Source organism: Populus alba, chromosome 3 (genome assembly GCF_005239225.2).
Source record: "Populus alba chromosome 3, ASM523922v2, whole genome shotgun sequence".
NCBI classification, from domain to species: Eukaryota; Viridiplantae; Streptophyta; class Magnoliopsida; order Malpighiales; family Salicaceae; genus Populus; species Populus alba.
Window position 1 is genome coordinate 12,672,036 of NC_133286.1, and position 26,226 is coordinate 12,698,261.

Here is a 26,226-nt window from a genome sequence, read left to right on the forward strand (position 1 = left end):
TTATAAAAATCATAAAAAATACAAAAATATAAAATATAAAAAAAAAAAACAAAAAAAATAGTTCAGAGAAAAATTTAGAACCGAGTTTCACATATCAAAAATAAAGTTTGGGTTCAATTAAATTAAAAAATGATATGGGTTGCAATTGAAAACTTATTGAAAGAGAAATAGAATAATAAGAACTTAATTTAACTTTAACTTGGCTAAAAACATAAAACATAAAACATAAAACATAATGAATCAATGTTGAATTTAAAATATAAAGCCAGATTAAAAGGTCAATTAGGTACTTATTTGAAGAGGAAAATCAAAACTAAGAGTTAGATTGGTCAAAATTTATAATTTTAGGAATCCATAATGAATTTATAACAAATGGTTAAATCTAGGAGTTTAAACTAATTCAATTAAGAACACAATTAAAAAGAAAAAAATGATTTATGGAAAATTTGATTAAAAATGTAGGAATTTGGAAATCAATGACTAAATTAAAAGTGGTTAAATTGGAAAAATCAATTAAGGGACTAAATTGAAAGAAAATCCAAGATTTAAAACACTAATTAAATGAAATTGAAAAATCCAAAAGCAAGGGACTATAATGAAAAAGAGGAAATGTTTCAGGGACCGGTTGGTTATCTATTTTTTTTGTTAGTCCCAATTTTTTTTCAATCCAATTCAGTTCATTTGATTCAATTTTATCCAATTGATTCAATGTACTCCCAAATAAATTTATAATTTATTTCAATTAAGTCCAATTTAACTAAACAATTAGAAAATCAATCCCTCAATTCAGCTTTTCAATACTAAATACCAAATAATTTTGCAAGATCCTAACTCAAATTGATTGATTATAGTAAGTTATTGAGCAAATCAAGCTCAAATTCATTTCTTCAATTAATCCCTAAAAATTTGCTTTTAATTGATTGTCAAAGCTCCCGAATTCAAGCTCATAATATTTTTTATAAGGTTATCCTAATCTCGTGGTCTAAATTGTAAGTTTGATTGATTAGCTTAGGCAAGGGATTTTTGTCCTTTTTTTAATTTAATTTTTATTTTATTTTTTCCTTCAACATTGAATTGATTAGGAATTAGCATTTATAATTTATTTTGATTTTATTTCAATATGGTTATTATGGTCTCAAGACTTAAATCACATATTTAACATGTTAACTTGGATCGATTCAATATATTGTTATCTTATTTTTTTTTAAATATCATTATTATATTATCGTATTAATATTTTAAAAATATATCATCCAATATGCATGCTATTTAATTTAATGATTAGAAAACATGTTGTTGTTAACCAATTTTTTTATCTTATTTTTCAAAAAAATTGCAAAAAACAAAAAAAAACCCCAAAAAATAGCAAAAAAATAAAAACCCAAAAAAATTACGTTTTTAACGCATTTGCATCGTTTTCAACATCTTTTCCAAAGAATTTAAGATTAGAAAATATACTTTCAACTCGTTCAGTTTTAATACGCTCATTTCAAAATTATTGATTAAATCTTCTCATCAAATCGACATTGATGATGCGTTTTTTAAAAAAATCAAAATACAAAAAAAAATAAAAAAATATAATATATAGACAATGAGATCAGAAGTGCAAGAAAAAAATAATGAAGGATTAAAGTGAATTTGATTTGCTCGGTCACTAAGTAATTAAAATGGAAGAGATAAAAACTTTTGCCTATAAAATGGTGAATAAATCTTATAGAAGGGGGAGGCAAAAAAAAAAAAAAAAAACTTAACCTAAGGGAACCATTAGAAAAATATAGACCATAAAAAGAGAGAGACTCTATCCCAGATAATAATAATAATAATAAAAAACCTTAACCCATTCTTATTCACCCCAGTCGTCCAAAACTTCTCATGAGCCATATTCTCAATAGCATCACCCATTAACACCCTTTTAAAACAGAAACTTAAAAGGGGAACATGAGCTTTCTTTGTGATCCTCAAAAATCAAAACTCTTAATCTCTCATAAACCAACCCGACAACTTATCTTTTATAAGCCATCACCCATTACTAGTTTTCCATCCTTCTCCACCATGTTACCATAATAACCTACGACCAATTTCTCTACTAGCAGCTCCTTCTCTCAACCATTGTATGACCCAACCACCACAAGTGCCTCCATAAATCATCCAAACTTGTCATTGGCTCGTAATATACATAACCATCATGATACCTATATTGTCAGTCACCTGTTATGGCAACTGGTTCCCACCTCTTCCATACCTATAGAACCAACACTGCTTCTTTAGTTAAGACAAACATACCCGTTGTACCTCTCCATCACCACCACCACCACCACCACCACCATTACCAACAATAACTCTCTTTTCGAACCGAGAACTACATTGCCCCTCTCTCAGCTGGCATATCATCAATAAATGACAACCACCACAAACAACATTACTTGCCCTTTTATATGGCAGTGCCTCGTGGTGTTGGAAGCTAGTAGAGAGAGAGAAACAACCCAAAAAAAATTGATTAATTATGTTGATTTCTTTGTTTTTTAGAAGTAACAGTGAAATTCACCAGTGGCATAGAACTATAAAGTAAGAGGAGATTTACCCAATCTACCAATTCTGCCTTTCTAATGTTAATGATGTGTGTTCCCACTTGTAGCTAGTGGTAGCAGCGCATGGAACACACACATCGCCACTCCTGCATTTTCAGTGCATTTTAGCAACTCCTTTTGGTTGTCTAATTTTTTTCCAGTCAAATGATTTAATATGTTTTGATTACATGTGATAATTGTAAATGCAATCATTGTTATGTAAATTAATAAAAGATATGAGTGTGTGTGTTTGCATTTTCTTACATGTTTTTGAATACTTAAAACCAAAAAGAAAAAAAAAATTAAATGTTTAAATTGCATTTAACCAAAAATCCTCAAAATTATTTAAGAATTATTTTAAAATCTAAAATATTTTGGTATGTTTTAAAAAAGATATTGCATGGATTTCACAACAAGTTTGTAAAAATTCAAAGGATTTTGGTTTATATTTCAAACAAATAAAAAATTATTTTTGGTAGGAGAATTTATTACTCACTTTTAATATAAGGATAACAAACCCTACAAAATGGTTAATATTCAAAATATTATTAGGAATAATGATTTATTACTACTCATCTTTAATATAATAATAGAAAGCTTTTATATAGTTAATATCCAAAATATTATTGGGAGTAATAAAACTCGTCCACTCATAGTATAAGGATAAAAAAAATTGCAATGAATTTTATATGAAATGACCCAAAAGTAAAAAATTCAAAGTTTATCTCGAAAAAGTCTCAATGATAATTAAGGACATTTTATCATTACAGGCTAGGTTCTTAACCTAGAAAATCAGAGTTTGTTTATCATAGCAAACTCACTATAGTAGATTGATAAAAACACCATTAGACCATGCCAAACAAAGAAAAATAATATAGCTTACATTAGGTAAAGCATATTAGAGGTGTCAATACCCTTCTTTACATAATAAGTCATTTGCTTAAAATATCTAAAAGATCAGTTGGGGTTTATGATAACCATAATACTAGGTGGTGGCTCATAAACTAACCAAAGACCATCTCGAACATGTCCGGGAATGGTCGTCCCAAAGTTGCGTTCCTGAGAGAAGGGCACGACACACGTCATAAACATTTGGACATTTTTATTACAAAATACAATTATATGGTTCAATTAAAAAATGAAAGAACAATGGTTGGAATTAATAAAAAAAAATGATCATTTTTTCATTTGTTCTGTTCAATGGGCACCCAGTTTTACACATTTTTCATATTTCTTTCAAAATTATATTTAGTTATAAAATCTTATATTTTAAATTTCAATCTCTAAGGTACTGTTTGGTTACTTCCTAGGAATAGAAGAGACGAAAACAATGATGATAAAGAGACTTGTTGTAACCCATTTCTAGGTTACTCCTCCAAATTTACCTTTTTTTTTCTTTTTAAAATAAAATTCAAAATAAAAAAGATTGGCGATGGAAAAATATGGCTGAGATAGGATTAAAGATATGCATAAAATCAAGTTGAAATGTTGAACAAATTTGAAACATAATTATACCCTGTTGTACTCATGACTAGAGGGACAATGCGGATTCAAGGTTAAATTAAATGAGCAATAAATGAATCTGCATAAAAATTAAGTCCAATGATATAATTGCCAATTTGATTTAATTACGGGCCAAGTTAAAAGTTTAATTATGTTTAAGAATTAATTTGGGTCCAATTAAAGAATTTAATTAGGTGCAAGAACATAATTATACTTTCAATGGGTCAAATTAATTTTGTTAGGGGTTTAATTGGTGAAAAAATAAGTTTTGAAGCCTAATTTGGGCTTAATTGAGAAGATTGAAATTTTAGAGGATCAAATTTAATTTTTACAAGTCAAATGGTTTAAATTAGGGGTAAAATTCAAGAAAATTAAAGTTTTAGGGTCAATTAAGGGCTAAATTGTATAAACTTACAACTAAGAATCATTTTAAAAAGGTGCTGAACTCCGAGGATAAAATTGAATGAAATCAGGGGTGAAATTGAAGAGAATTGAAAGTTTAATGGTCAATTAAGGGCTAAATTCAAGAAATTCCTAGTTAAGGACCATTTTGATAAAAGCATCGAACTCTGGTGACCCAATTAGCTGAATTCAGGGGTGAAATTGAAGAGATTTGAAAGTTTAATGGTCAATTAGAGGTTAAATTAAACAAATTCAAAACTAAGGACCAAAATGAAAAGGGCGTTGAACTCTGGGGCTAATATTGAAGTTTGGCAAGGATAAAATTGCATAAAATTAGAAGTTCAAAGCCAATTAAAAATGTAATTGAGAGAATTCACAAATCAAAGGGCTACATTGAACTGTACCAAACAACGCCATTTTGTTCATTTTCTTCTTTATTTTTTCCTAAAAAAACTATTCAAATGATTACTTTTCAGGGGCATTTAATGCTTCATCTCTCCATCAAATTTAACAAAACTTGAATAAAAATGATGGCCTGACATTTAACTACATCCTAATATGGTCTTTTTTTTGCCGATTGACACAACAACGGTTGTTTTAACTACTGAATTTGACAGTTCATGATGATCACTTTAAGCCAACGGTTGAGATTTTTTAGGGTTGAATCAAGAGTCAAGATTTGGCACAATTAAAGATAAAATATCTCTCTTCCACTCATAAATAATGATAGATTTCATGCCCTGATGATGAAGAAAATTGGGTGCAAAGTTGATAAAAAAAAAAAAAAAACTAACCTCCCTCCCTATTATTTTTTTCTGCTGATAGCTCTCTCTCTTCTCTTCTCTTTCCCCGCCATCTCTCTAGCCACTACAACCTTAGAACCACCATGAACAACTGTAACATAACCTCTCCACCAACCCATCTCCCTGCCAGCAATAAGAACCACCACTGACAATCTCTCATTCTTACTCTCCATCGTAGGTTTCTTCTCCACCAACTCCTCTACTAATGTTGCCACCAACCTCACATCGACCTCCCATCATGACCAGCCATACCACCAGTTAAGCGCTCTGAAGCTAGGTAACACTCTCATCTCTTTGTTGTAACCATGAATGTTGCATGTAAAATATGAATTCGTTTTGCATGTAGCATAATTAATTAACATAGTTGTTAGGTTGGGCCAATAATCATGTGGATCTGGACAAGACATGTTTCAGCCTAACCCAAGCCCAAAAAGGAGAAAATCAGGTTTGTTAGGCCGCTCTCGGCCCAACTTGACTCAGTTGGGTCTGGTCCAACCCAATGTATTTAATAATAATATAAAAATATAAAAAATATAAGGAAAAAAGAAAAGAAAAGATTTTAAATTTTTCAAAGGGCATTTTAAAAATATTTGTGGGCCCCTTCACATGTTTTTCCAATAATTTTGCATAATATTAGGTTGTAAACTTACACTGTAAGATATAGATCTGATATTAAAAATACTTAGTTTCCTTTGAAATTTCAAAAAAATAAAAAATAAAAAAAATATTTTGTTTATGTACATATGGTCAAATCCTAAAAGTTTTCCAAGTATATTTTCTAAAAGATAAAAATCATAATATTTTTATCATGTTTTAAACAATATAAAAAAGATGGATATCATAATCAATTTATGATTATCCATTAGGATTTAACTAAAATAAAAAAAACCAATAATAATTATTTTGTTCAAAACGTTAGGAATTAGTTATATTTAGAAAATAAATGTGATGTTAAAATTCAGATCTTAGAACAATTAAAATTTAACTTAATAAGATAAAGATTTTCTTACGAATTAAGATCTACCTTGAACCTTTGACAAGATCAATAGATAGAAACATAACTTAGAAAAAAAATAAAAAACAATGCAGCTTATCTTAGATAGAGTATATTAGGGGTGATGTGTTTTCTCCTTACACAACCAATTCCTTACTCATACTTTCACATAAATCATTAAGTTTTTTAATAATAATAATATTAAATGTCGATTCATGAACTCATAATTATAATTTCATAATTATACCTAATTTTTTTTTTCAACATATATTCTGAAGAGATAGACTCGCTTGACACGGCACACACCCCACGTTATGTCTTACCTAATAATTATGCATTTAGTCTTGGAAAAACACATACAGAGCCTATTCTATCTCCCAGCTTCTGTCATCAGTCATAACGTTAATCCCACATGGCCAGCTCCCCCAGCCAGCTAAGCCCAATTTTATATGCATACATGAAATAAAAATTCTCAAAATAAAGCTATTTCAGAAGAAGAAAATATTGCCTAAAGGAACCCAAAAAGGAAGAAGAAGAAGAAGAAAAGTAAACGAAGACAAGCCACAGGGAAAATTCAACTTTCACCAATGTTACAAGTCAGGAAGATTGCATAATTATACGAAGAAGTCAATGTCTGCACATTAGATTTGATCAACGAGTAACATGCGACGACACGGCCTCCAAAAGTTTGTAGTGTCGTATAGCCAACAACAATCCAAACCGAAATCAAGTGAGAACGAAAGAGGATGTTTGGTTTTCTGCCCATATATATATATATATATATATATATATATATGTATGTATATGTATATGTATGGGCAGAAAAGAAGAAAACCTTTACATTCTTCCAGTTCATGCTTGCTACACAGGGTCCATCTTCAAACTCCCACGCCAAGGAACATGAAGCTCTCTTTTTCGTTGATCAGTTTCAACTTTGTTGTTGTATTCCTACTTGTTCATGGTTCATCGAGCTTTAACAAGTTGCATCATTATTGCAACGAAGCTGCAAGGAGCGATCCAAATCTGAGCTGTGACTTCTGTATAGCATCGCTTGAAGCCATTTCCAAGAGCAAAAATGCAAGCCTTGAAGAATTAGTGGAGATCTCAACTGTGCTAGCCATGTCAAAAGCTACAAACATTAGCCGCTACATTTCACAACTTTTGAAAGCCCAGAATTTAGACAAATACCATACGAGTGCCTTACAAGATTGCTTGGAACTTTACGCGGATGCAAATTCCACGTTGCATGATTCCAAGTGTGTTTTGAAGTCCAAAGATTATTCCAAAGCTAATATAGATGCCAGTGCCGCCATGGATTCTTCAAGTACCTGCGAGGATGGTTTCAAGGAGAGGGAAGGTGTGGTCTCTCCCTTGACAAAGGAGAATAACACTTTTTTTCAATTGACCGCAATCATACTTGCTTTTATCAACATGCTAAGTCGATCATAACTCTCATATGTTCATGTTGGATTCACGGGTAAACCTCTATATGTTTATGATATCATATTAATTACATAATCTTCGTATTTCTCCTTTAGAATTAATTAAATAATCTTCTTGTTTTAATTGTATGGTGTGGATTTATTTGTCTGTGTTTTTTAAATTAGTTATAAGCCTCATGTTATAGCAAGATTGGCATGCTTTCGTATCCCTAAGAAAGTTTGTAATAATCTTGAGATATTATTATATAATAAACTTGAAAAGGCAATACACTTCCTTGTATTATTTTTCAATTAGTTAATTATTAGCCTCAATTTGATTCAAATACTTTTCAAATAAAGTTTGTAATAGTCATAAAATAGTAAGAATTTATAATGTGTTGAAACACACGATTTCGTTAAAATGCCCTAGGATTCATAAAATTTTAATTAGCTTATTTTCCTTCAATATAATAAAGTTTTCTTTTTGAAAAACTTACGATATATTGTACTTACGCCATGAAATGAATAATTCTCCTTCAAAAATGGCACCTAAGAAAACAAGAAAGGAAATATCTACAAAAAAAAAAAAAAAAAGTCTTTGGGCTGGTGATGATGCAAGCAATGAAGGAACCTTTAAAATTGGTAGGCATAAATTGACTGTGTATACATATCATTATTATATCAGAAAAAATTAAAAGAATGATCAATATTTGTCAGTAATTCATTTATAGGAACGCGCTTTGAAGATTTATATATCTTTATCTCACGTAATTTTTCCCAGTATTTTCTTTTTTCACAAATAATTCTTAAATTAAAATTATAATGATTATCATTCAACATTACTCTCGTATTAATTCAACAGCATCCTCGTGTTAATTACCTCTAAGCATGAGAGGCAAATGAAACGACAAGATAAATGTGAGGTTTCATGGACCAGTTCATGTCTAATTGAGTAAATCTACTTGCATAATGCCTCTGTGTGTGTGTGTGTGTGTTTAAGAGAAGACTAATAATATGAAAAGGACAAATAGACGTTTTTGGGTAACAAATAATGGAATGGTGAGAATAAAAATGAAAGTTTTATCATCGCTTTTTAGGTATTTGATTGGAAAAAATAAAAATGGAAAGTAACAATGGAAAGTAAGAATGAAAATAAAAAACTCAATATTTTTTTCTCACAGAAATTAAGAATAAAAACAAATAATATAAATGATTTTTTTTTTATAAAAATGATATTATTTATTATTATTATTATATATTATTGCTATTGAAATTTTTATTTTTATTGGTTGTGGTGATTACATTTTTTCTAAAAAAATATATTATTGTTATCATTATTGAACGTCCACTTTTCCAAACATCCCCACCACTTTTATTCCACCATCTTTCTTTCATCGCCACTTCCTCTCATGGTGGCATTAATTCTTAAAATATATAATTTCAATTATTCTATTATTATTACTATCATTTTCATTTTCATCTTAAAAATAATAAAATATTAAAAAAAATTAAATTTCATTGTGATTATTTATTACTATTCCAAACATAATATTAGAATTAAAACGTGATTCCAATTTTTTTACTTTTCATTTAAATTCCTTTATTTTTATTCCAAATCTTGTTTTTCTAATAACCAAACAATATATTAAAGTATTCGGTAAATGCTCAATGAACATAAGATTTATTATAAAACTATATATTTAAAAAGGAGATACTATACTTAAGTAAATAAAAAAAAAAATAGAGATTAGAGGAATATAGAAATAGCATTCTTATTTCATATAATCTTATAAATGTAGCCATAACACAATATTATATCAACATCACTTCTATTTATAGTTTAATGCACATTAATACTTGTAAGCCTAAATAACATAAAAAAGATATAGAATTTAAATGAACTTGGAGATAATGAATGAATATGAAGATGAAGAGGTAAAAAAAACAAATAGACACCCATGGTTTTATAACACTCTCTTGAATGTCTTTTGTACACCCTTATGTATTGCAAACTGTCTAATTAAAAACCTTACCAAGAGAAAACCCAATGGTAAAAACAACTTGATGAAGAAAAAAAGAGTACAATGTGTATTAACTCCCGCTTATGAATGTATTACCTTAAGTCTTTAAGCTATCACATTCCAATATTGCGTTGTAATATTTGAAACATTGTAGCTGGTAATGCTTTAGTGAATAAATATGCTAAATTATCTTTCGAGTGAATTTGTTGAACATTAACATTACCACACTTATCAAGGTCATGTTTGAAAAAGATTTTTGATGAGATTTGCTTTGTTCTATCTCCTTTCTTTTAATTAAGCTATACATGCAACATTATCTCCATCCAATATGGTTGGAGTTTCTCTATTAGGGGATAGACCACATGTTTTTTAAATATATTGAGTCATTGATCTCAGTCTCACATAGTATCGACTTGCTTTATGGATTGCAAGTATTTCAACATGATTTATTGCAGTATAATTACATAAAGTGGTAATTAATATTGCTTTGTAAATCTCCATGATATAACAATATTACCACATGTAAAAAGATAATTTATTTGAGATCGACCTTTATATGGATAAGATAAATATCCTATATCAGCATACCCAACTAATTCATTATTATCATAATTTGAATAAAATAAGCTTATATCTATAGTTCCTTGTATGTAATGAAAAATATGTTTAACTTCATTCCAATATCTTTTGGGTATGAGAAGAACTATATCTTGCTAGCAAATTCACAAAGAATGCTATATCATATCGTGTATTACTAGCAAGATATATTAGCGCATCAATTTGTATTAAGGTATGGTATTTCAGGATCAATCAATTCTTTGTTATCCTCTTGAGATTTAAAAGGATTTTTTTTTTACACATCAAGTGACTAACAACTATTAGGGGTACTTAATTATTTGTTTTATCAATATAAAATCTTTTAAGCACCTTCTATTTATAAGTTGACTTATGAATAGAAATACTAAATGCTTAATTTGTAGGTCAAGATAAAATATTATTTTTCCTAAAATTTCCATCTTAAACTCTTTCTTTAAATTAATTACTTTTTTTTAGCATCTCTTCATGAATTCTAATTATATTTAAATCATTAATAATATACACAACAATAATAGCAAAATTAGATTCTAACTTTTTTTTATATAAAAAAGACATGGGCATATAAAATTAATATCATACCCTTATTTCAATAAATATTCACTAAAAAGATTATACGACATGCGTGTTTTAATCCATATAAAGACCTTTACAACTTGATTGGGTAAATTTTTTAAGGATTTGAACTATATAGTTTACATATTTTAAATCCTTCATGGATTTTCATATAAACATTATTACCAAATAACCTATATAAATAAGTGGTAATTACATCCATTAGATACATATGTAGTCTTTCATGAGTTGTTAAGCTAATGAGATACTGAAATGTAATTGCATCTATTATAGAAGAATATGTTTTATTGTAGTTAATGTCAAGTCTTTGTGAAATTATTGTGTCATTAGTCGTGTCTTATATCTTATGATTTTATTTTTCTTATTTTAATTTTGCATAAATACCTATGTATCCAAAGTCCAAAAACTTCACCTTTTGCAACTAAATTTAATTTTGTCTAGACTGGTTCCTTTTATTTTGTCCAATCATTTTTACATCGGCATTCTTCAACATATTTAAGTTTAAGATCCTTGTTTTCCCTAATGATAACAAATGATATATTATATATAAAAAATATTGTCATAACTATCTCGTGTTGGTTCCATCTTTTTATTTTTACTGTTTTCAGGTATCTAAATATACTTATGAATGTTTGCCTCTTCAATAATGCCAACTTGATTATTTTTTCCTTTTCTTTTCCAATGATTTTGTCTTGGTCTGGTGTATTTTAGATTTATTTCTTACCATTTAAACGGATTATCCTATTGAGACCATCCCTGGGTATTTGTTAGGACAAACAATTAAATTTATTGCGCCTTAAATAAAATACTCAATAATAATTAAATAAAATCTAACAAATAAATTAAACTAAAATATAAATTAAAATCTAATCTCTTTACCTTTTATTTTCATAGTTTATAATCATATGAGTATATAAACAGTATTTTAGATACAGTGTCCCCACCACTATTCTTCCCTTTTGCTTTAATTCCTCTTATATGTTTAATATTCCGTGCATTCAATCATTATGATGAATCACATGTGTATACAGCAATGATTTCCCATGAACGCTTATTTCTGCGTCTTTTTGTGTGTGTTTGCCCCAGTGTAAAAAACTTTACATACTATAAAACACCTCTCCGAAAAGAAAGAAGATACGAAAGTAACAGTGATTGTTACGATCAAGACCGTATGATTAATCGAAGTATTCAACAATACGTTCCTAAATTTCTCCTTAAAACACTCAAATGAACTATACAGAAGGATAAGACTGCTGGATTCTTAGTGAAGCTCCAAACCAGCACTTTTCTCCTAATGAAACTTCATGACTTCGTTCCAAGTTTTCTCCTAACTGAGAAGCTGCATAACACTAGCTTCCAGTTTTAAATTTGATATATAATAGCGTACAAATTACTTCAAATTAGATATATACTGTTAATTTCTAGGCAATTCTAAATAATTCTATATACTGTTAGGGTAGCTAGTTGGCATTCAAGCATTGCATCTTCATTCCTCTTGAAAAAACCATCCTCCCCTTTTTTTTGGTTCTCTTATACTTTGTTTTTACATTTTTCTGATTGCAGTTCAAGTTATTTCCGTATACTCTTTCGCACTAGTGACCTTCTCGGAAGCTTCCTTTATTAGATCTCCCCTCTCCCATAATAGACGTATTTATACCTGTGCATGATCCTGTGTCCAACAATTCTCAGAACTCATTCGGCATCTTTTCCTTTAAGATTTAGCTAAAAGCTCCTCATGATTTCAAGTATTGGCCATGTTGTTTTCTCATCAGTAGAAAGGAATCGATTACCCTGACTGAATCGGAAGCTTCCCGTGAAACATTTTGCACGCCACTCCTTATCTGAAACCATATGCTTATATAAACAAATTAGACCGACAAATGTCAAGCAGAGATCAAAATGAAGCACATCTCTTTCTCTTCGTTTGCTCTTTGCTTCCTTTTCTTCTTCTTAGTAACTCCTACTCCTGGCAATAGCATTTCAACCCTTGATGCTTCGACCATCGATATAACAAACCGAACCTGCAGAAAATGTGCGGAGGAATATTCCAAAACTTTCAGCTATGACTTTTGTATAAGCTCTCTCCAAGCAATTCCCGTCAGCCATGTGACAAATATTCACGGACTAGCAATAATTGGCATGGAACTAGCTCTAGAAAATGCAACCAACACCATTTCAACCATTAAGTACTTGTTGAGTTATGGAACTTTAGACCGCTTTGCCGTGGTTGCCTTACAGGATTGTTTGGAACTATATGCAGATGCTCTTGTGACAATAGTAGATGGTGTGGCAGCATTTCTGACAGAACATTATAGTGTCGCTAATGTGAAGGTGAGTGCAGTTATGGAAGCATCAACCACCTGCGAAGAAGGGTTCTCAGAGAAGACAGGAGTGGTTTCTCCATTGACAGAAGAGAATTACAATCTCTTCCAGCTATCTGATATAGCACTGTGTATCATTCACATGCTCAGTCTAGCTGTAAGTAAATAATTCAGCTGCGCTATTTATGCGCTGCGAATACCTCACCCATCAACGTTTATCAAAATAAACTTCTTATAAGCCCTTGCTCTGATTATAGTTAGCTCCATGGAGATGGCAATTGTTCTCAAATTTGCCAGCTTTTAGCGACCCAGCACTTTCTTCTTATTCATGGTCATTTAAGTGATTCTATAAGGATCCATTATTATAGTACTGGATGTTCGCCGGAGCTTTAGATGCACTCCCATAAATAAAGAAGGAAAGAAAAAGAAAAGAAGAAGATAGAATGGGAAATTCCAACTTCTAAGTTTTACGAATAGCAGGCAACAAGAACATAGAAAAGAAATTTTCAGTAATATATAGAATAAATTACCTTATTATTACCATGCAAATCCTTTCTCCAGTGCAAGTCTCATGTTGCCTGCATGTATCTTAAAACTTAGTTGACTTGTGTTTCCTCCTTAGAAGTCAAAACCATAAAAAGGGTCTTAATTTCTGCTAGTTACCATAAAAAAGTGACGTTAAGTTAACTTTTGCAGACACGGTTAAGAAGAAAGAAGTTATATAAGCTTGCCAAAGTTTGGGATTTGGCCTTGGTAGATGATGATTCAGAAAGAAACTTCAAGTTCAACTGCTTGATTTGCCAAACTTCTTTCTTTTAAAAAATGTTCTGAATATTCATGTTCTGGCGTTTAAAGCAAGAAAGGGCGAAGGACCAGAAAACTAATACGACAGTCACATGCGAACTTAAGGCAGAAACCCAAAGCTTCACACTGACCCAATCGAAAGCTAAATGTGTGGCACACGAAAGCAAAGAGCATCGGCGATAGAGAAAAAAATAAATAGAACTACTATCTGAAGTTTGAAGAAGAGAATTTATATAAAAAAAAAGAGTGGCAGTTGTGCAGCTGAGAGTAGGAAGAATAGTATTTATGCAGGTTTCTTACACTAGCTAATATTTGTTTTTATGTTTTAAAAAATATTTTTAAAAAAAATTAATTTTTTTGTTTTTTATTAAATTTAAATTAATATATTTTTAATGTTTTCAAATATTTTTGATGTACTGATATCAAAAATAATTTTTAAAAAATAAAAAATATCATTAATTAACACATATTTTATTATGAAAAATTATTTAAAAAACAATTATAATCATAATATCAAATAATTAATCTTCTTCTTGTTTCAAAAATCTCCATAGTACATGCAATATTTATTTATTAGATTTTTAATCCAAACAGGTCAAAACAAATTTAATAATACAAATATTACTTGGAAGCATTATGCAAAGGTTTTAAAAGTGTGTCATATTATAATAGGTTTTGCGTTTCTAACTTTTAAAAATACCTTCTTCTAATTTGTTTTTTTAAATTTAGTTGTGATTTTAATCAAATAAATTTTAAAAAATATATTTTATTAAAACTGTTTCAAAATAAATTTTGACATGTAAAATAAATAAATAAATAAAATCTTTATAAATAAAAAAACATGCTATTTCATCTTTTATATAACTAAAATTTAAAACACAATCACTTATAAAGTGAATGCAAAAAACAAAAACTATTAGGCTAAACAAACAATTTTTTCCTCTGTGATTAAACAAAATACAGAAGCGAACACAAGCTTACTGTAAGCAGTCCGTGCCCTCTTTTTAAATATTAGCACGGTCCCTAAGTACAAGGTGCACGTTTGTTCTCGACAACTTCAACGACGATCATAATTTTTATCAGGACAAAGTATACAGGACTGGAATCACAGCTGATCAAGAGGCAACTTTGAGCTATCTGCAAAACACGGTTCAATGATCTAAAACGCCAACTTGTTTACAAGAAAGATGAAGCTGCCATTAGACTTTTGGGAGAGTGAGGTGGCATTGCTATCCACCACAGATCCATCAGGTTGTCAAGTTGTTGAGCTCAGAGAGGAAATCATAACTCCAATATGCATGTGATGTACGGATAACATTACCAGATCGTTTAACATAACAAAGAAAGAAAAGCCTATTGAAGCCTGTAATTCCACTGCGTATTCCACAACCTATGACTATAACCAACCTAAGAAACACAAGAAAACCCCAATCACAAGTCTTTCTATTCCTAGTTTTCAACTACTCAAGTGTTACCAGAGAGTTCCTCAAACACAATGGAAACGCTACCCAAATAGAATGGGAAAAAAAGGATGGGGAAATAAGCCAAGTCATTTACATATTAGTGAAATATTGTAGAAAATTCCGGCAGGGATGGTGTCATAGCAATGGTGCAAAGTTTCGGGGCATCAACAAGCACATCCACCTGACTGAGCCTGAGTCTGGGAGGCAGCTCCACCAGTAGACTTTAGGTTCACATCAACCATGTCTTCTTGCTTTGATGAAGAAAGTGCCTCCATTCCTGGCAACGCTGCAGCGATTTTTCGGAACAAAGGCTGCACCAAATTTCATCAACAAAGAGATAAAATACCAACAATAATAAATATTTAAACAGATAAGTGCTGAATAAGAAAACTGCAGTCACATCAGGGACACTAAGGCATTGAATCCAAAATAACAAATTCAAATTCCAAGAAAGTTGTCAGGATAAAAAATAGTATTGATCTCTTTCAACTCCTAAGGCAAAATTGCTTAACTGTAGCTTTCTTCCAAACATTTACCCCCCTACATATAGAGATAAAAATATGTTGAGTCCAGATGTAGCTCAAATAATCATTAAATGCATGTTATTGGGCAACGACGGACACCTTCAAGAGATGGATAAATGAAAGATGGGAAGCCCATCCATCAGATTTCCTTCCTACTCTTTGATATCCCAGACATGTAAAGATCCCTACCATTAGACAAGGTAGACATCTGGACTATATCTGGTTGATACTTCATAACTGAGGGAAAAAGTTAATAGAATATGCAATTAGAAGGGAAGAGCGTGATCTTGTAAGAACTTAAGCAAATCCATAGCCAGGTTTGGAGCATAGTTCTTTTATCCCAAAGAGAATAATTAATTAGCCAACAACAGATTTAATATGCAAGCCTACTTTCCTAATGGGTTCGCTGAGGCAAACGGAGGCGGAGAAGAGATAATGGAACCCTTTGGACAAGTTGCGAGGGATTAAACATGTCATTTCTGGAAAAAAAAAATGTCTTCATCACATAGAGAATGGCAAAAAATGTCATACCCCTAATCTACTCTCCATGGATTGAAAATGGAAAAAGACATATGATAGACCTGCAACTGATTTTTCATCCAGCTCAGACTTTCTTTCTTTTCTCCCCTTTCTCGCTTCTCAAAGACCATTGGCCATTAACTCAAAAAACATATTGGGCAAAGAATTGTGTTCATTTTAGGCTCATGAAAAACTCAACATTGTCAGGAGGCCGTACAGAGGAGGACAATGTGCTTGAGAGCATACCTTGATATTAAAACCAGCTTTTGCACTAGTTTCAATAAACATGACATTAAGTTCACGAGCTTTAGCTTCTCCTTCTTCTATAGAAACTTGCCTGTCAAATCATCCATTTAATGAAATGTTAATTAACATGAGGCAATGCAAATGAAAGACCAAAATGATCAGACTGCAGCAAGGGAAAACATCAAATAATTCACATCCCTCGGTATTTATTAGGACAAAAAATTTACAAGCCAAAATGAGTGGCTAAGATCAAGCAGGAGCGGACCAGTAGGAAATAATTTCAGAAAACAGTGTTTCTACTTGAGTGTGTGAGAGTGTGACCCAGAGCACACAGAGAGCATAAAAAACAGCGAACAATGACCATGGTAATGCTTGTCATTAAGCATTCACCTTTTCTCCACAAGGTCAGTTTTGTTCCCAACAAGGACAATGATGACGTCGCTGCCCCTCTCAGTGCGAACCTCTTCAATCCATTTTGAAGTATTCAGAAAGGATTGCCGACCTGAATCATGAACTATCAAGTTAGGAAACATCCATGAGACATGGATACCTTTTTCCAAACAAATAGTTTGAAAGTTTGTTTGACGAGTATAAAATAAAAAAAGACCTATGAGTCTTGATTGCAATAAGAGAACATAACCAAACAAGTTTATGACTTCACGAAACCAACATGCCAATCAGGGAATTAGCAACAAGATAAGTGACTTGACTTGATCTCTTGAAGCACCAATTTATTTAAGATGGATAAATGACACTTAAAAAACTTCATACTTGCAACGTCAAATACAATGACAGCAACTGAGGAATCTCTAATGTAACTTGGAATGAGGCTTCTGAATCTTTCTTGTCCAGCTGTATCCCTGCAAGCATACAGAAGCAAAAGGTTGACCATCCACAAAGGAGGAGTTTCCATGAGAAATAGTAAGCCACACAAAAATCAATAAGAATGAGGATCAATAATACATGCATGTACATTTGTGTAACTATATATACAAAAAGATAGGTCTGTGCATACACATATACATTGGCCTATACAAAATACTGCAATCAGATTTATGAAGATAGTGATAGTAATATGGTCCCTCACATCTACTAATGTGCAAATCTCCATTCCTAGTTCTTTAAGAATGCCTATCCCTCACAAAGCAGTGCTATGTCAACTCTTGATTTATCTTCTTTAATGGATTGCCATTCATTTTGACTCAATACAAAGCTTCTGCAATCATAAAATTTGTGCATATTTTTTGGAAAAGAAATAGCACTCCTTTAAAGCCCACAACATTGTTTATTTTCTCTGTTTTACAGCATTTTGTTGTCCGTGCGGACATGAATGAGCACTAGAAATTCCCTTGCAACTGAACGCAATAACACATTGCTAAATATATCATGGTACTGATATAGTTACGCAAGCCATTCAATATTAATCCTGTCCACCGAGAACTGAATAGATAAAGCCCCTCTCAAGAAAAGAGTTCAGTGCAGGATTCACGCACAAAAGCAATGTGCATATTGCATTTCTAACACAAAAACAAAAAATCAGTTCCGTGAGGTGATGGATCTAACCACAACTGCAAACGAATAGTTCTGTCTTCGAGGTACATGGTCTTTGATAGAAAATCAATGCCAATGGTAGCCTGTTCATCAGTTCCAAGATAAATATAAGTTAGATCAAGATCACAGACTAACTACTTTCGAAATAACGAAAAAGCAAATCATAGTGACTACAAAAAAGGCCCCTTCATCTGACCAACTTCCCAAAAAAATGAAGAACGAAAACACCGAGGCAGGAATAACAGAGATTGAACATCAACAAGGGCAAAGCTCTTAACTTATAGTTACGATTTTCTAACGACTAAGTATCCCCATTTTATACCAAAAACAAAAACCCAGAAAATAATATGATTCCTTGATTGTTGTAAGAAGAAAGGTCTAAAAAAAAGAAGATCGAGTTCAATTATGAGATAGTGGGATCTTTCAAAGAACAAGTAACTTCAAAACCCAAAAATGGGTATATCAAAACAATAGTACAAATCAGCCAACAAAAAAAAAAAAAAAAATCAATCTGAGTGCGAGGCACAGAATAATGATATGGGTTTTACCTGGTAGGTGTTATCGAATTTATCATACATGAAGCGAGTGATGATGCTTGTTTTACCGACTGATTGGTCTCCCAAGAAGACCAGTTTGTACTTTGCAAGAGCTGAGACTGGTGCCATTATTTATTTAATATTTTCAGGGATCTGTATAATAGTTGATCAGCCCAATCGGAGAGAGGAGGAGATCTATAGGAGCGGGTATGTGCTTTTTAATATTTTGTGTCCGTGATTGGTGATGGAGCAGTGGAGAAGGTACTTTAGGAAGAGAAGCCCGATTTTGGTATTTGATTTATTGCTACCAGGTCGAGGCGGGTTAGAGTTTTGGCTGTTTGGATCCTCTAGGGTCTTTACCAAAATGAAAAAAAAAAAAAAAAAAAAAACCCAAACAAACAAGAAGAGCAAAATACTGTCTCAGTCACAAACATTTTATACCGGAAGGGATTTATTATTTTTCTTGCGATTTTTTAACTTCGGAGATACTACTTAGACAAAATTATTTTGAATATATTACTATTTTTTCAGAAAGCGTTGTTATATATAATTTTAAAATTCTGCTTGACATTGAAAAATCTCTCATGACTTGTTTTTTCTGTTCATGGTTTAAGTAGTTAAACCGATTATTTTTTAAAGGTTTTTTAGTTATAAATATATTAAAATAATATTTTTTTATTTTTAAGAATTTATTTTTAATATTAATTCTTTAAAATAATATAAATACATAAAAAAATTAATTTTAAACAAGAAAATTTAATCAACTTGCTTTTTGTTAAATTTAAATTTTTAATATTTTTATAAATTTTAATATGTTAATATCAAAAATAATTTTTTAAAAAAAAATTATTTTTTAATATTTTTTAAATAAAAAATATTTTAAAATATAATTATTATGATACTCTCCAAAACTTGTTACCAATTCCTCTCTTTCCTCCATCTTCCCTTAATTCCTTAAGCAAAATTTACTAAAAAATCCTAAAAAACTCATTTTTTATATTAATTCAATTTAAGAATATTTATTTGTGAAACAAATACGAAATCTCAGATCACAAAGATTCAAATCCTAAAAAACTCTATTTTTTTCGTTTAAATTTAGGGTTTCAGGGGCTTGGTTTCCAATGATTTCTCAAGAATCTAATCTAATCGGTCAGCTCTAACTTTTTAAAGAAGTTTGCTTTGCTCCTCTACTATGGGCTCTGCGCCTTTATTGGCATGTAATGACAAATTTCCATGAAGTGTAAAATTTACTATAGGCTCAACTATATTAAAATTTATTTGATATTAATTATTATTTGTTTTTCGTTTGGAATTACTTAAACATTTTAAAATTGTGTTTGATTTTTAAAAAAATATTTAATTAATTTTTTTTATGTTTTTGGATGATTTTAAAGTGTTAACATAAAACATAAAAAATCTATACAAAAAAACTATTTTATTATATTTTTTAAATAAAAATATTTTGTAAAATTTACTATAATATCAATCACACTTCTGATACGAGGAAGATTTATTTATTTTTATGTTTTAAAAATATTTTTATTTTTTTAATTTCAAATTAATTTTGTTTTGATATTTTTAAATTATTTTAATGTATTAATATTAAAAATATTTTTTTAAAAATAAAAAAATTATTATTTTAATATAAAAAATATTTTAAAAAAACAATTTTAAAATCCCGTAATAAAGCATGGATTCTTCAGCAGAGCTGAAAACTTTGCCTAAAAAATAAAATAAAAAACGCAAATCAAATCATGATTTGTTGAGAGAAATAAAGAGAATTAATGGAAATTGAATCTTGCTCGACAAAATGGAAATTCAGATCTTCACTTCATATAAATGGGTGACAAAGCTTCAACTCCTCATCATGTACATGCTTCAAGGGATGGTGAAATTATCCATAATGCTGGGTATAAGAATCCGGCTCATTTGGATGATATAGGAGACATTTTTCTCTCCATGGGAGCACAGAACATTTCTCCAGTTTAATGAAAAATCCGAGCCTGATTATATATTCACATATATTATTTATTATTGTATTCATCGTGTATATTTCTCGAATCATTGATCTTTTAAAATAATATTTATATCTATATTTAATAATGTATGGAAGCTATGGAAAATCCAATAATTTATGGACATATATTGTATTAATTCTAAAATATCAATTGCAATTATTAAAAAAATTATATATTTTCTTAACGAGGAATCCCCAAACCTCCAAGGAAAAAGAAGTTTTCAGGGTTTTAGCCAGGGTTTGGTTTTACTTTTATCTCTCAAATTCTCTCTTCACTGCATTGAACGCCGAGTTCCTCAAACCAAACCGAGTGGCATCACTTCATTTTAAGGCGTATCCAAGCTTTACACCGCACGAGGGGTTGCTTCAATTTCCTGTAAGAACTCGAAACTCGAAGCAACTTTTTCACTTTTTTTCCCCATTTTCTCATTGTTTATCTTTGAATTGGGTTTTATCTCATATTTGATGCTCACCTTTGTAATATTAATGTTCATTATAAACCCAAAAATGACCTAAAAAAGAGGGTTGTTCTTGATTTCACCATCACCAAATGCATCGTCGCCTTGCAATATTCACCTACAAAGTCCTCGTTAACACTAACCCTATTCCAATCACAACAGCCACCAGCACTGCCCTTTTGTACTCTCAATGCAATCCCTTAAACCCTAGGACTAATGGGTTTGCTTTCTTTCGCTTACTATCATTCACTCCGGGGCACAGGCGTGCGCAGGACCCTGATGACCCATCCAACCTGATGAAGGAAGATGGCGTCTCAGTTTGCTCTCAAATGTGGATAGAGAATTTTCGAGAACCAGATAGAATTGTGAGCAATTTGACCACTTATCTTCGCCGTTTTGAACTGTGGGTATTGGCTTATCAGAAAGTGTGTGCTGATGACATGGGAGCCTATATGCCCCGTAGTGCGATACAAAGGTCTGCATTGGAGGACTTGTTAGCTCTTAGAAATGCAGTTCTTGATAATAGGTTTAGGTGGGGTGCTAGGTTGGATTTTCATATAAAGTCTCCGAAGGATAAGACTGACTATCAATCTTTGTCGAAGAGGAAGATTAAGGCAATTTTGACAACCACACAACCGGCAGCATTTCAGGATAAGATAGTTCAGGAGGTGTTATTTATGATTTTGGAGCCGATATATGAAGCACGGTTTTCGCAAAAGTCTTTTGCTTTTAGACCTGGTAGAAATGCACATACAGTGTTGAGGGTGATTAGGAGGAATTTTGCTGGGTATTTGTGGTATATAAAAGGGGATTTCAGCACAATATTGGATGGAATGAAGGTGGGGTTAGTGATAAGTGCTTTAATGAGGGATGTGAGGGATAAGAAAGTGATTGATTTGATAAAGGCAGCATTGACAACCCCTGTGATCACGAGTTGCATGGAAGAGCCAAAGAAGAAGACGAAGAGGAAGTATCAAAAAAAGAAGGTTTTGGCAGAGGATGAGCCAAAGCCAGATCCATATTGGTTAGACACCTTTTTTGGGTTTGCACCTGAGGAGGCAGAGAAGGTTCCTTCATGGGGACACTGTGGGATACTCAGTCCTCTTTTGGCTAACATCTGTTTAGATGAATTGGACCGGTGGATGGAGGGTAAGCTTAAGGAGTTTTATCGTCCTTCAAAGAGTGATGTCATATGGAATAGTCCAGAAGGGGAAGCAGAACAGGGGAATACATCCTGGCCAGAATTTGTGCCGACAAGTGGCCCAGACAAAACCAGGAAGATGGATTATGTAAGATACGGGGGTCACATCCTGATTGGCGTGCGAGGACCGAGAGCAGATGCAGCCACATTGAGGAAGCAATTGATTGAGTTTGTTGATCAGAAATACATGCTCAAGGTTGACAATGAGAGCCTCCCAATTGAGCACATAACTAAAGGTATAATGTTTCTTGATCATGTATTGTGCCGAAGAGTTGTGTATCCAACTCTACGGTACACTGCCACTGGTGGGAAGATCATTAGTGAAAAAGGTGTGGGCACCCTTTTGTCAGTCACAGCAAGCTTGAAACAATGCATTAAGCAATTTAGGAAGTTGAACTTTCTGAAGGGGGACAGGGATCCAGACCCACAGCCTTGTTTTAGAATGTTCCATGCCACTCAATCTCATACAAATGCACAAATGAACAAATTTTTGTCAACAATGGTTGAGTGGTTTAGATATGCTGACAATCGGAAGAAAATTGTGAACTTCTGTTCATACATTATAAGGGGTTCACTTGCAAAGCTATATGCTGCAAAATACAAGCTGCGGTCACGTGCAAAGGTGTATAAGATTGGTTCCCGGAATCTGAGTCGTCCTTTGAAGGAGAAGAAAGGTTCTTCACCTGACTACCACAATTTGCTACGAATGGGCCTTGCCGAATCAATTGATGGGCTTCAGTACACCAGGATGTCTCTTGTACCTGAGACTGATTACACCCCATTTCCAAGTAATTGGATACCTGATCATGAGAAGGCATTGCTTGAATATATAAGCCTTGATGATCCAAAAACTCTCGAGGATCAACGATGTAGCATTAGAAAGCAAGGTCTGGTTTCATCTCAGGACTACATTTCAATGCTTGTTTGGAACTACAAGCGAAATGCTATTGCGATGGATCAGCTTTCCCTCATAAAAAGTGGTGGAAATAACACAGAAAAAGAACAACAGTTGCTTTTGGTCTCTGATAAAGATGCTTATGATCAGAAAAGCAAAGAAGAGGAAGAACATGAAGATGGGTTTGACGTGGCAGAAATCTAAGGTAATAGTTGTATCATTCCGTGCTTGAGTGGCAAAATTTCTGTTGATGGACTGATCTTGTTAAGAGGAACAGTTTCTTCCGCAATAAGTTAAATTGTTTATGATTAAAGAATATGAACTTCTTGGATAAATTTAAATATATTTAGTCAATTTGAAGTGCAAAATACTCCATTTAATTGCCACTGGCTGCAATTTCATTGACTTTGGTTTTGCATTTTGCTTTGGGTCTATTTGTTTGAATTGATGTGGATCATGATGATGAGGTTGTGAGATATTTGAATAACTCTACACAGGATCCAAATTTGAACTTATTATGTGTCTTGTATTTCTTACAGCAGAGTTGTTGTGAAAATTACTTAGCAACATCTTTTTCTCTTTTTGGAATTTTTAGTACAATTTCTGTTATGAGTGCCCTTCATGGATTCTGTTTGAAATAGTAGAGGGTATGCCATTGATTTAAATCCTACTCTGCTTTCCTTGCCTTCTATGCTTTTGTTTGTCACTTCTCGCTTCCTTATTCACTCTCCTTTTTGTTTCCAAGCCTTCACCCCCTCCAAGATTTGTGTACTTTGTCCTATTACTGATTGACCAATTTCACGGGGTGTATTGAATTTTGACCACTAGGTCCATAATTTCTAACATCTTGGAATTATGTATTGGGTTTTACTATTTCAGTTGTTCTTTTTGTTCATTACACACATATTCTCTTATTTTTACTCTGCAAATATTGAGGCCCATTTAATTTGATGACTTCATAAAACCCTTATTGGGTTCAAGATCCAACAACACCATGGTCAATAGCTCTATGCCTCCAAGGAGGATTGTGAAATATATATTTTTTTATGAAATTAAGGTTCTAAATTCTGACATTAAATGCAAGTTATATGATTCTGATTTTGATGTTGTCTTATCTCAGGGGGCTCTGGTGTTGCGATTGGAAATTTCCTGGGATAGGACCACATTTACTTTAGTTCTTTGATGTTGAGTTGAGTCGTCACCTGAGTACTGCAATTTGCTAAGAATTGTCCTCATCGAGTCAATTGACAGGCTTCAGTGTACCAGGAGGTCTCTTGCCAGACTGATTGTGTCATTTCCATGTAATTGGATACCTAATCAGGAGAAGGCTTTACTTGAATATATGAGCTTGATGATCCAAAATTTCAGGAGGATCAAAGATTTTGCTGATGTTGCTAGGGGAACAAGGGCTGGTCTCTCCTCAATTAATACTAAATTTTGATGCTGGTTTGAAACTACAAGCGAAATGCTATTCTGATGGATCAGCTTCTGCTCATTAAGTGGTGGAAATATCGAAGAAACAGAGCAACATTTTCTGCTGGGTTCTGGTCATGATAATCATGATTAGAAAATCAAAGAAGCAGAGAGGAACACAAAGAAGGGTGTCACGTGGCAGAAATGTGAGGTAACTTTTGAATTATTCTGTGGTTGATGGGCAAAATTCTCAGTAATTGGATTCATACTGTTTAGAGAAAGCAAGATAGAACGGTTTTATCTTTAAGAAATAAGCTAAGTAAACTCATGATTAAGGGATATGAAGATTCTTGCATGAATATATTTTTTCAATTTTAAAGTTCAGGAGAGTCCTTGACCCTGTAGCTGCAATTTTGGTGTCAATTGGTCTTACATTTTGCTTGGACCTACCTGTTTCCTCTGACTGCATTTTAATGATGTGTTTGAGAGATCTTTGGATGATTCTAAGCAAGATTTAATTCTGAGCTTTTTACACATCCTGCATTTTGATATTTCAGGTTGCGAGAAAATCTACTCTGCACTTCTTTTTGTGGGAAGTGGTTCAGTCTGTCCTTGTATAACAATGCAGTTCATGAATGTACACAGTCATGCACAGTCATTACAGTCATACACTGTCATTTCCCTCCTCCTCTTCCTCCTCCATATAAATTTTTGTTATAACTAGTGCTGTCCAAGGATTCTTTTTTCTAAATGGCTATGTATGCTAGTGGCTCCAATCCACGTTTGCAGTCATTTTTTGCCCTACTTTTATGGTTCTGTTTTTCACCGACTGCTTCCTTGTTTACTCTCCTGACTCTCGGCTTCCTTGTAAATATCAGCTTGTTCGTACACCAAGATTCTAATTAAATCCACTAAAAATAAGATACAACTAGTAAATTACTCTTTTTTGAGGAGCTATTGCAGGTAAATTTAATGAAATTAAAACATGGGTTGTATAAACTGAATTTAAAGTTCAAGGTTTAGGGTTTATTATCATTCAACCGATCATGACTTTCAAGAAATCACCCATCAGTGACTTGCACAGACACAGACGGAGCTGATGCTCCTTATATGTGAATTTCAGCTGTTCTCATTCCATGAAAAACTATATACCAAAAACATTCCACGAGGACATTCCAAAATGGTCGACAATTTTTGTCCAGATTTGAGACAAGGTCATCAGCAAAGATGCTCATCAGCCAATTCGCGGGCTAGAAATATTAATACCAGCTGAAATCAAGCGATCAGCAATTTGGAATAAACAGAGGAACACGCATGGCAAGTAAACGGTTGCCCAACTTCCAGTCAAATCTGCAAAGGTAACAGGAGTGAATACGATAAGAAACATATACGGGAGC

General features: G+C 32.1%; 4 protein-coding genes across 7 annotated transcripts; 3 read left to right on the forward strand and 1 right to left on the reverse strand.

The window, feature by feature from the left end:
• The first annotated feature begins 7,093 nt into the window (after positions 1-7,093).
• LOC118062861 (putative invertase inhibitor) lies at positions 7,094-7,990 on the forward strand. Its single transcript, XM_035076723.2, has one exon. The coding sequence runs from the start codon at positions 7,170-7,172 to the stop codon at positions 7,716-7,718; it is 549 nt and encodes a 182-aa protein (XP_034932614.1). The 5' UTR covers positions 7,094-7,169; the 3' UTR covers positions 7,719-7,990.
• Positions 7,991-12,748: 4,758 nt separating this feature from the next.
• Positions 12,749-13,453, forward strand: LOC118062858 (putative invertase inhibitor). The gene has a single exon (XM_035076720.2). It carries the CDS (start codon positions 12,781-12,783, stop codon positions 13,369-13,371), a length of 591 nt encoding a protein of 196 aa, XP_034932611.1. The 5' UTR covers positions 12,749-12,780; the 3' UTR covers positions 13,372-13,453.
• Positions 13,454-15,301: 1,848 nt separating this feature from the next.
• Positions 15,302-19,222, reverse strand: LOC118062860 (ras-related protein RABH1b). Its single transcript, XM_035076722.2, has 6 exons — positions 18,858-19,222; positions 18,322-18,392; positions 17,530-17,618; positions 17,149-17,260; positions 16,759-16,849; positions 15,302-15,780 (listed from the first exon to the last, which is right to left on the reverse strand). Exons 1-6 carry the CDS (start codon positions 18,972-18,974, stop codon positions 15,634-15,636), a joined length of 627 nt encoding a protein of 208 aa, XP_034932613.1. The 5' UTR covers positions 18,975-19,222; the 3' UTR covers positions 15,302-15,633.
• A 1,736-nt stretch (positions 19,223-20,958) lies between these two features.
• Positions 20,959-25,678, forward strand: LOC118062841 (nuclear intron maturase 2, mitochondrial). Of its 4 annotated transcripts, XR_004689842.2 has the most exons (4): positions 20,961-21,238; positions 21,583-23,621; positions 24,537-25,040; positions 25,387-25,678. XR_004689842.2 is itself a non-coding variant. In XM_035076702.2 (2 exons), exon 1 carries the CDS (start codon positions 21,413-21,415, stop codon positions 23,618-23,620), a length of 2,208 nt encoding a protein of 735 aa, XP_034932593.1. In that variant the 5' UTR covers positions 20,959-21,412; the 3' UTR covers position 23,621; positions 24,537-25,213. The 4 variants fall into 4 exon arrangements, 1 of the variants encoding a protein (XP_034932593.1); XR_004689841.2 differs by having other exon boundaries at positions 20,959-23,621; XR_012169487.1 differs by having other exon boundaries at positions 20,959-23,621; positions 24,537-25,035.
• Positions 25,679-26,226: the final 548 nt, after the last annotated feature.